Consider the following 14,199-nt stretch of genomic DNA (forward strand, 5'->3'; position numbering starts at 1 on the left):
GCACCACATAAGCAGGAAAAAAAAAAAAAAAGCCTGAAGTGGCTCTGTGGCTCAAGTGGTAGAGCACTAGCCTAGAGCTGAAGATCTGAGGGAAAGTGCCTAGGCCCAGAGTTCAGGCCCATGACCCGACCCCCCCCCCCCAAAAAAAAAGAAAAAAGAAAAAAAGAAAATACATAGAGGGCAGTTCAGAAATCCCATTGTAAAAATGTCATCGGGATCTGCTATTCAAAGGAGAGGAAGAGTCTTTAGGCTCTGTTTTGCTCTCTGGCCCTTGTTCTGTGGCTCCCTGCTCTACCATTTGAGATGTCCTTACTTTCCTACCTTCCTTGGCCACTTCTATTTTAAACAACTTTCTAAGCATGTATCTGTCTTGGAAATTTGGACCTTGAAGTTTTCTTGTACAGAACAGTTTCAGTGTCCTTTAGTATAAACCAAAGTTCCTTTTGTCACTATGATGCCTTAAAAACTTCTGTGTCTTATAAATCTGATCAACCAAAAGGAGCATTCACTCTTCTTTCAGGGTAGATCTCTCTCAGGAGCTAATCACTGTTGTTTGGCTAAACCATGTGTTGTGGGGGTAATGCCCTCAAGTCAAACTCTTATTGGTTTTGCTGTCTAGCTTAGTGATTTTATAGGTTCTGCTTTCTTTCTTTCAGAGATCTTAAGAAGAGATGTATATTTGATTGGATTTTTACCCCAGGCTATATTTTACTTAAGAATCTTTTGCTGGCTAGAGAAACTAGTGAAGAGAAACAAATTCCTTTTCCAACCTAGTAGTCCTGGCCCCTTTGTAGTCTCTCTAAATTTGCTCACACACTGGCCAGTTACTTTTCTTTTTTTTTTTTTAATTAAAATTTTTTATTGTGAAGTTGACGTACAGAGGGGTTACAGCTACATAAGTAAAGTAATAAGGCATTTCTTGTCAAACTTGTTACCCCTTCCCTTATTCTTCTCCTACTTTCCCTCCCCCACCCCTCTAAGCCCAAATTACTTTTCTGAACTTTTTCATTTTGAACATCTTTCATTAGAATCTTTTAAAGATGCAACTACTAAGAATCACTGAGAGCTTCAATATTCTTCCTGGAAATGTTATTGCTTGATTATGATATTCATAAGGTATGTTTATTATCTTCTGAGTTACCATGTGGCTCTTCTTCCTTCCTTCCTTCCTTCCTTCCTTCCTTCCTTCCTTCCTTCCTTCCTTCCTTCCTTCCTTCCTTCCTTCCTTCCTTCCTTCCTTCCTTCCTTCCTTTCTTCTTTGTTTCCTTTCCTTTTTTGGGGGGCTAATGCATTCTGGTACCATCATTTTTCAATCTAGGTTTCTTTGTCACTTTTCTAGCTTCTGCGCACCTCTTGATCTGAAGACCAATGCCACATTTTAACAGTACTTATGTCAGTTACCTATTATTACGAATAACCTTGCATCAAAAGTCACTCTCAAATTCAGTGGCCTAGGCGGTCATGTATTTATCTTACAAGTTGGTAGATTTTCCACTAAAGATGAATTGTTTTTCTTTTACTCTAATGTGTTGTCTGGAGGCATCAATTGGTCCTCACTGGTGGAGGATGGCCTTAGCTGGCTCAGCTGTTTCTGACCTCACAGTGTGGTGGGGTATAAGGATGCACCAACTCTATTATTGGCCAAAGCAGGGCAAATAACCAAAGTCTAGCACTAGGGTGGGACCAGATGAGAAGGTTACACAATAACATGTACAGTTATGGTTGGGACATTTAGGGAGACTGCTAACGCTCATCTACCATAGGAATTGTTTCCATGGAAACATGAGAAGTCCTGAGTAAGAGCTTTGCTTCAGCGCCCCTCTGGCACAGGGTACACTAGCACCATCTGAGATTAGCTGTCTTGCTTTCTTTGCCCTTTCTGGCTTTTTCATTAATTTGTTTGGAATATTTTCAATCCACCTGTATTTCCTGCCAGAAGAATCTTTCTGTGATAAATTCCTTATCTTTATTACCTACAGGATTGAGTGGCACCTCTCTGGAATTAACTCTTTCTAGCAATGTACTCAAAGACACATCTAGAAGTATACTTTACTAGGTGTTTCTCAACCCAATCAAATTGACTATCAAGCTGGATCATACATGAGTACACTTATATGATTTTGTTAGTTACATGTGTATTGGTACCTGCTAATGCCAATTTTCTTTCCATACAGTCACATAAAATCAAGAAGCCGGGCTGGGAAGGTGGCTCAATGGTAGAGCGCTTGCCTTGCATGCTCAAGACCCTGGGTTCGATTCCTCAGCACCACATAAGCAAAAAGAAAAAAGCCGGAAGTGGTGCTGTGGCTCAAGTGGTAGAGTGCTAGCCTTGAGCTGAAGAGCTGAGGGACAGTGCCCAGGCCCAGAGTTCAGGCCCCACGACCAGACCCCCCCCCCCAAAAAAATCAAGAAGCCCATGATGTATTTTTATCACTTTTTCTCACCAGGATGTCCTTATCCTTACTGGAGATAGGAGGACCCAAGAGAAGGTATCTGGTCCCTGGTCTGTTCCCCAGAGTGGGATGTCATTCTATAATACATGTAAAATCCAAAATACTTGATATTTTAGAAAACAGACCATATTTGTCTTTGTCAAGACTCACTTCCCAGAGGCTTGGCTTGAGTCCAAACTTTCACTGACATTCATCTATTTCAGAGTATCTACATTCTCCTAGCAAGACACTAGGTCCTGCAGCTCTCTAGATATCCTCATTCCAGCTCCACACAGTCCACATAGTTCTTGGGACAGCTGAGAGGTTTCCTATTATGTTGAATTTAAGCATTTGTTACTCCAAAAAAGCAATCCGGAAGCTGATTTCACTCCATTTATTCCTGGTGACCTCCAAGGGAGAAGTACTCATCAACTGGCAGGGGGCCAAGAGAGGACAGGAGATTGACAACTTTTACTTAAAGAGTTCTATAATCTCAGATGACTTCCTAAGAGCCAGTCCACAGATAAAATTACAGAATGACTTTGTGAGATAAGTGTTAATATCATCCCTTTCCGAGGGATTCAGTCTCAAAGAGATTAAATCACATGCCCATGGACATGCGGTTGGGATGGCGCCAGAAGAACGTTCTGGAACACTTCACTACTCTGCCTTTGTCATTTACCCCTTCCATACCAAAAGGCTGTGTGTTTCATTTGCCAGAGCCTCCAGTTCTGGAGCAGTAATATGAAATGTTCGAGTGTCGGTCCACTCCTCTCCCATTACTCAGTCTGATGGCATGTGAACCCCAGCTCCACCAAGACTTTTCCTTGGAATGCTTTAAGCCAAAGCTTTATCTACTCAAGGAACAGATGAATGCAAAATTCTACCCAGCTGCTGCTCAGCTTTGGGAAGTTACAATTATTCTCGCTAAGAATTCATAGCATTTCATACTTGAAACTTGATTTACTGTGATTGTAAGTCATAAAAATGATGCATGTTAGGATGATTTGATGTAACAATCAATGTCTACTTAATAAATGACCCACAATGCGTTCTCTGTCTCCAAAGACGAGGTTTGACTTCCCAGTCCATACTTCACGTCCGATCTCAAAAAATCCTAGAAAAAAATTCCTCACTTATGCATACATATATTCAAAGGCAAAAGATTTATTTATGATAACCTCAACTTGATCATTTTTTTTCAGCTTTTTTTCTTCTGAAAGAAAAAGAATGCTATCCAAAATGAGATTACTACCAGATGGAGCAAATTTCTATAGCACTTGCTCAGATGTGAAAAGCAGATGAAGTAGCATGCTCTGGTTTTTGATCCCATCCTCTTCTTATCTACCCATAGCTCTTCCTAAGTGAACTTGACAAGTGTTGTGGGCTGATATTAAGATAAACTACTTTAGTAAACAGGGAAAAGAGTTGTACTCCCCACAATAGCAAATGAGCTTTATAATAGAAATTTCCTTATGCAGGGCAAGATATTACCATTTTCAACACACAATAAATATATTTGCCAGACCAAAAAATACATTTCATTACATGCAATGCACTTGCTATTGTGCATTAACTACTTTTTTTTGCTTTGTATAGTAAAGTGTCATTTTCTACTGTAAAATGTCTGCAATTTATTTTTATGAGTCTGTTTTTCCCATGAAATAAGAACACTCCATTACCCAGCCCGATATCAATAAATACACATTATTTAAGAGGTGAATTGTGCAGTGCAGACATCTGAGCTTCACTGTTTGGGTATCTGTATGGAGTAGGCAATGGCTAAGAATCTTGGACCAGAACAGCTAATTTTATTAACAAAACCAGCCTATAATTATTAGATTTACTGGAGTCCTCTACATTGATCCTCTCAGCAACCATAATAAATATGTATGTTCTGGAAAATACTACTGCTGCATATACCCTCTACAACTATAATTTTTCCCAGCAATGTTTCTTCTGGGTTAAAAAAACCCCATAATTAATGCTTTATTGAATCATGTGGACTCTATACCTAGTTGACCATCATTCAAAATGGCACTTGCCCAAACCCATATAGCTTTTTCCACAGTTGAATGTATTTGATCCTAATTAGTTTTCATTGGAAACATCAAATCAGCAAAAAGGGTGCTTCAACCAACAATGTAGGCTCCATGATTAGCTCAATGAGGAAAAGTGGGAGGATGAACAAATCAAAGAAATGTTGGACAAATGAGATTGCATGAAACTGCAGTTTCTGCATGGACAAGGACATATTAGCAAGATCAATAGAAAGCCCACAGATTGGGAGAAGATCTTCACTAGCCATACAATGAACAAGGGTCTCATCTAAAATTTACTTAGAACTCAAAAAACTAAATCCCTCAACAACAAATCCTCAAAGAAACAAGTGCCCTATAAATAAGTGGGCTAAAGACTTAAAGAGAAACTTCTCTGAAGAGGAAAGAAGGATGGCCAATAGACACAAGAAGAAATGCTCAACCTCTTTAGCCATAAAAGAAATGCAAATCAAAACAACATTGAGATTCCACCTAACCCCAGTTAGAATGGCTATAATCAAGAAATCTAATAACAACAGATGCTGGAGGGGATGTGGCCAAAAGGGAACCCTACTGCATTGTTGCCACTTTGGAAAGCAGTATTGAGGTTCCTCAAATGGCTCCACATAGAGCTTACCTATGACCCAACAATTCCAAATTTGGGCATTTAGCCAAATGATCACAAACAAGACCATACCAAAGCTACGGGCACAACTATGTTTATTGCAGCATTATTTACCATAGCTAAGATATGGAACCAACCCAGATGCCCCTAAGTAGATGAATGGATCAAGAAAATGTGATTATATATATATATATATATATATATATATAATGCAATTCTATGCCTCCATCAGAAAGAATGACATTGCCTCATTTGTTAGGAAATGGAAAGACTTGGAAAAATTTATATTAAGTGAAGTAAGCCAGGCCCCAAAAAACATAGGTCCCATGACTTACCTTGTTTTTATTTTTTTTTTATTTTTATTTTTTTAAATTTTATTTTATTGGAGAACATACTGTACAGAGGGGTTACAATTACATGGGCAGGATAATGCATACATTTCTTACCAAGCATTGCAGCCTCCTCCTTTGTTTACCCTTCACCTCCCTTCCCAGCCTCCCCTCTTCCCCCCACCCAATCCTTCCCCCCACACACACACCGACATTGTAAAGCTTGTTTTTGACATGACATTTTGTACTTCTCATTGTTGCAACAGGTCCACCTGAATCCTTAAACGACTTGTTTGTCCCCATCTCCTCCACAAGTTATACTGACATCAAATATAGTGAAAGCGGGGGTTACACTGTGGGGGAGGGACATACAAAGCAACAAAGAAATAATCTTATAAATGCATTAGAAACACATGCATGAAAAAAATAAAAAAAACATTAAAATACATATTTAAGGGTTCGTTTTCCTAACATCACATTATCTGACCTTTTCCGCTTGACTCATACATATACTAGATATTGCAAATAAGGGAAACCATGGGACCTATGTTTCTTTGGGCCTGGCTTACTTCACTTAATATAATTTTTTCCAAGCCTTTCCATTGCCTAACAAATGGGGAAATGTCATTCTTTCTGATGGAGGCATAGAATTCCATTGTGTATATATACCACATTTTCTTGATCCATTCATCTACTGAGGGGCATCTGGGTTGGTTCTATATCTTAGCTATCTTACCTTATTTTTAATAACTAGTATAAGTCTAGGACAAGCAGAAAAGGTCAAAAGCTATGTACATATGACCATATAAGACGATGTTAATGAAATGAACCCCAAGATAGGGACACAAATATTTTTTTTCTTTCTTGCTACTGTTTTTAAGGTATTTAAAATGTACTATGTGATTTTTTTTTTTTGTTTGTCTTGTATGTTCTTCCCCACAGCATAACCCCTGTTTTCACTGTATTTGATGTCAGTGCACTGTGTCTTGTATATACATTTTTCTAATTTGGGGAGGGGAAGGGAAATAACAAGATACTGAAATAAGGATACAGGTTGACCTATTGTAACAATAAGATGTAGATATACAAGACACTGTTGAAAACAAACTTTACAACTTGGGGGCGGGGAGAGTTGAGAGAGGAGTTGGGGAGGTGGGGAGGGAAGGGATGGTAGGGGAAAAACAAAGGAGGAGGTAACAATCCTTGATAGGAAATGGACTCATTACCTTACTCATGTAACTGTAACCCCTCTATACAGTATTTTTTACATTAAAAAACATCTAAAAGAAAAAAAAAGCAGGAGGATGAAGATGATGGCTCATTTGCCTATAAAAGTTGCCAAAGTAAAAGTTAGAGAATCCCAGTAATCTTGTTCTGGCAGTCCAACATTGACACATCTTAATGGACTGCTTGTGGGGCTTATGCTTGCTTTAGACTTGTTTATTCTCATAACACATTTGTCAGTACTGTGGCTTGAACTCAGGGTCTCCTGCTCTTGGCTTAGCCTTTTCTCTCATGACTGGCATTCTACCACTTGAACTATACCTCCACTTATAGTTTTTGTTTGCTGGTTAATTGGAGTTGAGTCTCTTGGATTTGCCTGGCTTGGCTTTGAACCAGGCTCCTCAGATCTCAGACTGCTGAGTAGCTAGGATTACAGGCCTGAGGCAATGGTGCCCTGCTAGTCTCATTTTCTTGTCTGCATATGCATGATCAAAGCAAGATTACTGACAGCAAGGGAAGGAAGGGCTTGCCTACTTTGCTGGGGACAATGTGATTACAGCATTATTATTAGCTTACTGTGCTGGGGTTTGAACCCAAAGCTTTATGCATTCTCCGAAAGTGTTTCTACCACTGAACTATCCCATCTGGCCCTAAAATATTATTTTTTGAAGGAACAAATGCCTGTATTATATCTGGGTCTCTGTTAGGCACAGGTCTCATGCTATAGAAACCCTCTAAAAGTAGAAACGAACATTTCTGCATTATGAATCCAGGACTAGTGATTACATAGTGGTTAAGTAATGTGCCACAGTTACAGGGCCACCAAGTATTGGGGACTTGGTGTCAACATTAGCAGAATGCTGTCCAACAAGAAAGGGGGGGGGAAGGGAGAAAGAGAGGGAGAGGAAAGGAGGTAGGCATGGAGGGAGGGAGAGGGAGAGGGACAATGGATAAAACATTCAGCTTGAATGCAGAATGTAGAAGAGGGAATTTGGATACAGTATAAACAAAAATGCAGTATTTCTAGTGATAAACACATCGTGAGAGCTTGTTTTAACTCTAAAGTGTTCATTGCTGAGCTACCCATAAACTGTTTATTCCGCTACTAACAGACGGATTAAATATACATGTGAGCTTTTAAGCATATATGTGAGCTTTTAAGCATTTTGATATAAAACCAGCCAAACTGCAAGATTATAAGAATCTGATGCCTCTTTATTTTCTCAGTTTGGATAAGAAACTATGTTATGAAAGATCTCTTATGTTTTGGGGATAAATGACCTTTCAATGAGCACAACAAATAGCCCAGCAACCGTTTTTAGAAAAAGAATTTCAGAAAAACAAAAATAAATAGAAAGCAACCTTAAAGTAAAACAGCTTCAAACCTTACTAAGAATAAACAATTTGTCCCACATATTTTGTTGCACGGGATACTCATGGCTTCTTTGATAATCTATCTCCCTTTCTACACAATTGCTGCCCACTTTTGCTACTTCTGTCACGCCATTTTTATTATCTGTGATGAGCTAGGAACTTCATGAAGATAGAAACAAGCTTCTACATACTACAGGATACTGTTTATCGTGTGGTAAGTAAGCATTTTCAAACACTGATCAAATGACTTTCCTTTACTGCTATAGGTCAATGCTACCTAAGTCAACAAAATTTCCTAGATAGTAGAATATTATTCAGTCTTGAGAAAGGAGTAGAGTTCTGATATATACCACAGTGGCGATGGCCTTTTTAGACATTTTGTGCTGAGTGAAAGACGGACAGACACAGAGGAACAAATGCTGTAAAGTTCCACTTGTATGAACTACTTAGAATAGGCAAATTCATGGAGATGCAAAGTAGAGGACCAGAGCCTGAGGGTGGGGTAGATAGAATTATTGTCTAATGGGTACAGGATTTTGAGAGGATTGAGAAGCTTTATGAATAGTGATTGATTACACAGCATTGTGACTCTGTCTAATGTCACCAAGTCTTACATTCATAAATGATTAAATATTATGACATACATTTTTTACCTTAAGCACTTAGAAAACAACAGCAGCAGCGAAGAAGGTAAGACTTTCTGAAGGGTAAATGGACTCAGATTCAACTACTCAGAAACTTCTATGCAAGCTCTTCCTTCAAGTCATTTGGTTCATCCGTTTGATAGATGTTGATTGAGAAGTGATGCTATGTCAGACCATGGAGGGACTGGAGGGGGCAACAGAGGGCTGCTCTTTGTGGGATTGGAGAGGCAGCCATGTGCACAACTGATCAGAAACGAAAGCAATCATAGCAGGAGAAAGGAGTGCAGTTTCCAAGGGAATTGGGTTATTTTGTATTTCAATAATAGGCAGTACATTATCACACATTTTTGTGTGTATGTGTGAGTTGTTAGGAGAACCTGGTGAATTTTGTGTTATAATATTATCTATAAATGGTATCTTTTTTTCCTGATGATAGGCTTGCTATGACTCCTGACTTAAAAATCTCTTGAGATGGTAGTAGTTGGGGTATTAGCAGATGGTAGGCAGATGGAAAGACTCTAGTGTTTAATATGATATTATTATTTCCGTTTGATATAGTCATTTCTATGTATTCCAGGCTGGTCTCCAAGTCAGCAGGCCTTGTACTTGTGATCCTCCTGACTAGACCTTATTTTGCTGTGGGTATTTTGGGGATAGGCTCTCACTGTTTTTCCTGAACTAGCTTGGACTTTGATCCTCTTACATACGCTTCTTGCCACCGATGGGATGACAAGTGCATCTCATCATGCTCAGCTTTTTCTGTCGATGGGTAGTCTCATCAATTATTTTGTCTGGGCTAGCTTAGAATCTTGGTCTTCTTGGGCTGGGAAGGTGGCTCAGTGGTAGAGCGCTTGCCTTGCATGCATGAGGCCCTGGGTTCGATTCCTCAGCACCACATAAGCAAAAAGAAAAAATCCAGAAGTGGCGCTGTGGCTCAAGTGGTAGAGTGCTAGCCTTGAGCTGAAGAGCTGAGGGACAGTGCCCAAATCCAGAGTTCAGGCCCCACGACCGGACACCCCCCCAAAAAAATAAATAAAGAATCTTGGTCTTCTTGATCTCTGCCTTGCACACGTCTAGGATGACAGGCATGTGTCATGGTGCCCCGCTATTGGATGAACAGAGCCTCATAAGTTTTTGGTGGGGGAGGTTGGACTGACTTTGAATCATGGTTTTCCTAATCTCTGACTCCCATAATTACGATGACAGGCGTGAGCCACCACCACCTGGGTAAGAGACAGTCTCTTCTTATTTCTCTACATGCTTACAGCATTGGCACTAAGCCTGAATAAAATATAGAAGTTATAGATAAGTACCTTAATTATTTTTAGGGTTCAAGAAAAAGAACCTTAAGGACAATAATGTCCAATGGGAAACTTTGAATATCTTTTCATTATTTCAAAGAGCATTCAACTGTCTTAAAAATGCTTGATTTAAAATTAATCAATATCTTCAATAATGGTCTTTTGATATAAGAAAGCAAGGAGTAGAGGTGTTTTAAAGCTAAAGAAGAAACTCAAATTGCCCATATGTGAATTTCTTCATTTGTTTTCTAGCTTGAAGCTCTTCCGGAAAACACATAGGGGAAAAAAATCACAATGTGATCAATTAGCTACATAGTAATTCCCCATAAGGTCAGAAAAAGGATAAAACTTAAGTTGATTATATTTAAATGCCATGTATCTATTCTGGCACACAATCTCCTATATTGGTACTTTCATACTTTTTGTTTTGCCAGTACTCTGGCTTGAATTCAGGGCCTAGCTCTCTCATTTGTCTTTTTTGTTTAAGGCTGGTTCTACCATTTGAACCACCCTCCACTTCCACCTTTAAAAAAAGATCTTCAATTAATTGAAGATGATTGAAGAGTCTCTCAGGCTGGCTTTAAACCAGGATCCTCAGATCACAGCCTCTTGAGTAGCTAGGATTATAGGCTTGAGACTCCGGGACCTGGTTTCCAGGATATACTCATGGAAAACAGTTTGTTTTTTTTTTCTTCCACTAATGTCCTATTCTGCTTCAGGATTTAATCTGACTCTCCATTCCATGACAATCCCTCAGTCTTTGTCTTTCATGGCCTTGAAATTATTGAAGAGTCCTGGCTAATTCTGTAGAATTTTCATAAACTTGAGTTGTCCAATATTCTCTCACGATTCCAAATGAAGGCATATAATTTTTAGTCAGGCTATCACAGGGATGATGTTGAATTCTTCTGAGTGTGTCAAATCATGTTATTCATTTCTCTTTGAAACACTATTTTGCCTCTTATTGTCACTCAATTTTAATAATTTTAATGATAAACTATGAAGTAGAAATGAAAAATGAGAAAACAATTTCTTAAGGAAGTATGAAAATATATCAAAGAATATTAGCAAAACCAATATGGTAGAAGTAATATTTATTGAAAAAAATTTATGTCTTTCCTATAAAATTTGTAACAGGAATATTTACTGAATGTTTATTTTGATGCAGAAACCTGAATGTCACATACCAAGTACAAGACAGCAACACGAGTTTTCCCTTTATTTACATTTTTATGAAAACTGTTATGCAGTCCATGTTAAAAGAACTTAGGATGGAGAATTGTTACATTAGAAAAATAATATTCTTGGTAAAGCGTTCTCAAGTTGTCCAATCATTGTTTCTGCCTCTTCAATAAGGCAAAAGTCCCTGGAAACAGCATATAACTTAATTTATAAAATACGATAACTTTTTCAGACACATATTCAAGTTTTCTTTTGGTATGATTTTTTCATCACTGCAAAATTATTATTTTTTTGTTTTTATTTTTGTTTTTTAACTAAAACAGAAAGACTGCCAGGAAAATGTCATTTAATGATGTCAGCTATACATTACATTTACAACTCCGTAGCCTAGCAACCACCATGGCTACTCCCTCACTAACTTTAAATATTTTGCTAGGTGAGCTATTCTCAAATGTAGCCTATTTTAAGATTTTTGCCATCGTTATGAGTGGGGGATCACTGGTTTTCGTAGGAAACATCTGTCACAGTATGAAGCTTTTGCTTAGTGTAAGGGATTGGTACAAGGTTACATTTCCCCTCACAAGACCACTGCTGCAGATGTAACTAACGTCAGGCCCCAGGTCCCTCGCTGGTGGGTCCCACCCCTCCTGCTCCCAGGCTCCCAGCCCTGGCTGCCTTCACGCTCTGTTCACTCTCAGACATCTCCTGCCCTTCCACAGCTAGGTGGTTTTAATTCCTTCAAAGGCACACAGTTTCCATCTCTTTTCCAGCGTCGCTCCCACACCGGTGAACTCCTGTTTGAACATGCGAGGTAGCCGCATCAGAAGCATCTCGATTTCGCTGGCTGATATCTATTAGAGAGGAAGGGAAGTTAGTTGTGGGCAAAGAGCATGGGAAAGCAGACATTTTCTATTGTATTTCCTATTTGTTTTCTACTTGGCTGTCAAGTAGACAGCTCTTAGAGGAGGGTAAAGCACTGAGCATGATTATCCTGGACTGTCAGGGATGGACTCAAATGAAGGAATAAACAGTGCTGGGGTTCAGCTCCATGTGGAATGCCATCCTCTGACAAACAAGGACTCCTAACAGAATCCTCACCAATGTAACCTTCATCCTCATCTGCCCAGCGCAGAAATGTTCTCGAAGGGTGAGCAACAGAGAGCATTTGAGTGGATTTCTTGCTGCTCAAACTATTTTTCTTCATTTAATTTTCACAGGAACCAGAGACCATTTATATTTAGGAATGAAAACCCAAACTTTTACCCCCAAAGCTATAAAAGTATTGACACCCAGTCATAAAATCTAGGCAGATGGTTTTAGTATAATTTTTTCCTCTCTTTTTTCCTCAAAAATTTTTAACAGGAGTATTTTTTATAGCAGTCATTCATTTGGCTTTAAATACAGAACAAATGAGCCCTAATTCTCTGTCCTAACCCTGCTCTCATTTTCCTGTGTTTGCCTCCTATTCCTGTGTGTGCCTGGAGATCTCATAGCAAGGTGGTTAATTTGAAGTCTGATATTCTGTTTGAATCCTCTATCTACTATTGTTATAGGCTAAATGAACCTTACAAAGATAATTAGTCTCTTTAAGCCTTAGCAAATGGGAATGGCATTTAATAAGGATGGTGTGAGAGCTACTGGCTCAGCACAGATTTGGGCACATAGAAATAAATGCTCACTGCCTCAAAGCTGTTGTAACTTTTCATGGTAGTGGCATCAAAGAGAGATCCTTTCAGAGTCTACACTTTTTATTTACCCCTACTAAGAGTCACGCAAAAGACACAGCAGGCAAAGACAAATCAACTGCATGGAAGGCATTCTTCATATATTCAATATTCCTGAACCTATGATACAACACTCAGTTAAACAGAGACAGTCCTAGAAGGTGAAATAAATTGTCTGCATTTCCTCACAAAACCTTATGGAAAGGATTGTTAAGATTCCTGAACAGATTGCTGAAAGTTCAGCTCAGAGTGATGTGCCCACAGGAGCTGGGAAAAATACCATCACAACCTGGGCTCAGTCTCAGTCCTGGGAGACAGGTGGGTTGATACTGAGATGCACAGAGAGCTCTTGTTACACAGAGCTGTGGAAAAGAGCCAGCATGTGGATGAGTTTGTGGTGTCTGGGCACTGGTCTGCCTTACATGCTTGGTCAGCAGTGGTGGTGGACAGCCAAGGGTGAAGGATGCTCATCCTAAACATTTGGCACCTGAGGCACTTGTTAAAAGAACTGCTTTCCTAGACACCAGAGGAGATAGCCCATATAATCCATTTTTAACAACCACCCCAGGTAATTCTTATGTTCAGGCATATTTGGGCTAAGAATAGGGGCTTAAATCCGACAGGCTTGGATTTGGCTCTGGGCTAGGCCTCTAGCTGTGTAACTTTGGGCTGATCACTTAAAACTGTAATGCTCAGTTCCCCCCCCCCCCCCTCTCTCTTTCTCTCTGAGTGAGATACAAATCAAAATATTTATCTCTCACTCTTAATTGTGATATATATATGTGTATATATATGTATATATGTATGTATGTATGTATCAGCTAGCACAGTGCCTGGCACAAATATCTCTGTCTCTGTATAAGCTACTGATTGAAAGCAACACTACAATCAAGCCTGTTGTGGTAGTCTGGTGATGCTCTGGAGATAATGTGGTGAAACTCTGTTTAGTTGATTCACAAGGCAGTTTCCTTTTTCTTATTCAGTTAATTTTCACTTGACATATAAAAACATAAAGATTGAAAATGTTCACAGGGTGAGGATCAATGTTTCTTTTTTTATTGTGAAAATACTGTACAGAGGGGTTACAATTGCATGGGCAAGATAATGAGTACATTTCTTATAAGCATTGTAGCCTCCTCCTTTGTTTCCCCTTCCCATCCCTTCCCATCCTCCCCCCGTCCCCCCACCCAATCCTCCCCCCCCTCCAGGATCAATGTTTCTATACATGTGTACCTACTCTAATGTTTAAATCAGGTTAAATGTATCTATCTCCTCCCATATTATTTCTTTACGGTAAAACTTGAAATTATGCACAATGCCATTTT

General features: G+C 39.2%; 1 protein-coding gene across 1 annotated transcript in view; it reads right to left on the reverse strand.

Annotated features, from left to right (window-relative positions):
- Positions 1-11,045: 11,045 nt before the first annotated feature.
- The window catches only part of Enox1 (ecto-NOX disulfide-thiol exchanger 1), a 540,384-nt gene continuing 537,230 nt past the window's right edge, over positions 11,046-14,199 (reverse strand). The window contains exon 19 of the mRNA XM_042685602.1: positions 11,046-12,001. Coding sequence (XP_042541536.1) covers positions 11,870-12,001 — 132 coding nt within the window. The 3' untranslated portion in view covers positions 11,046-11,869. The remainder of the gene's footprint in view (positions 12,002-14,199) is intronic.

Source organism: Dipodomys spectabilis, unplaced genomic scaffold, assembly GCF_019054845.1.
Source record: "Dipodomys spectabilis isolate Male_0828 unplaced genomic scaffold, ASM1905484v1 ptg000095l, whole genome shotgun sequence".
In the NCBI taxonomy this organism is placed as follows: Eukaryota; Metazoa; Chordata; class Mammalia; order Rodentia; family Heteromyidae; genus Dipodomys; species Dipodomys spectabilis.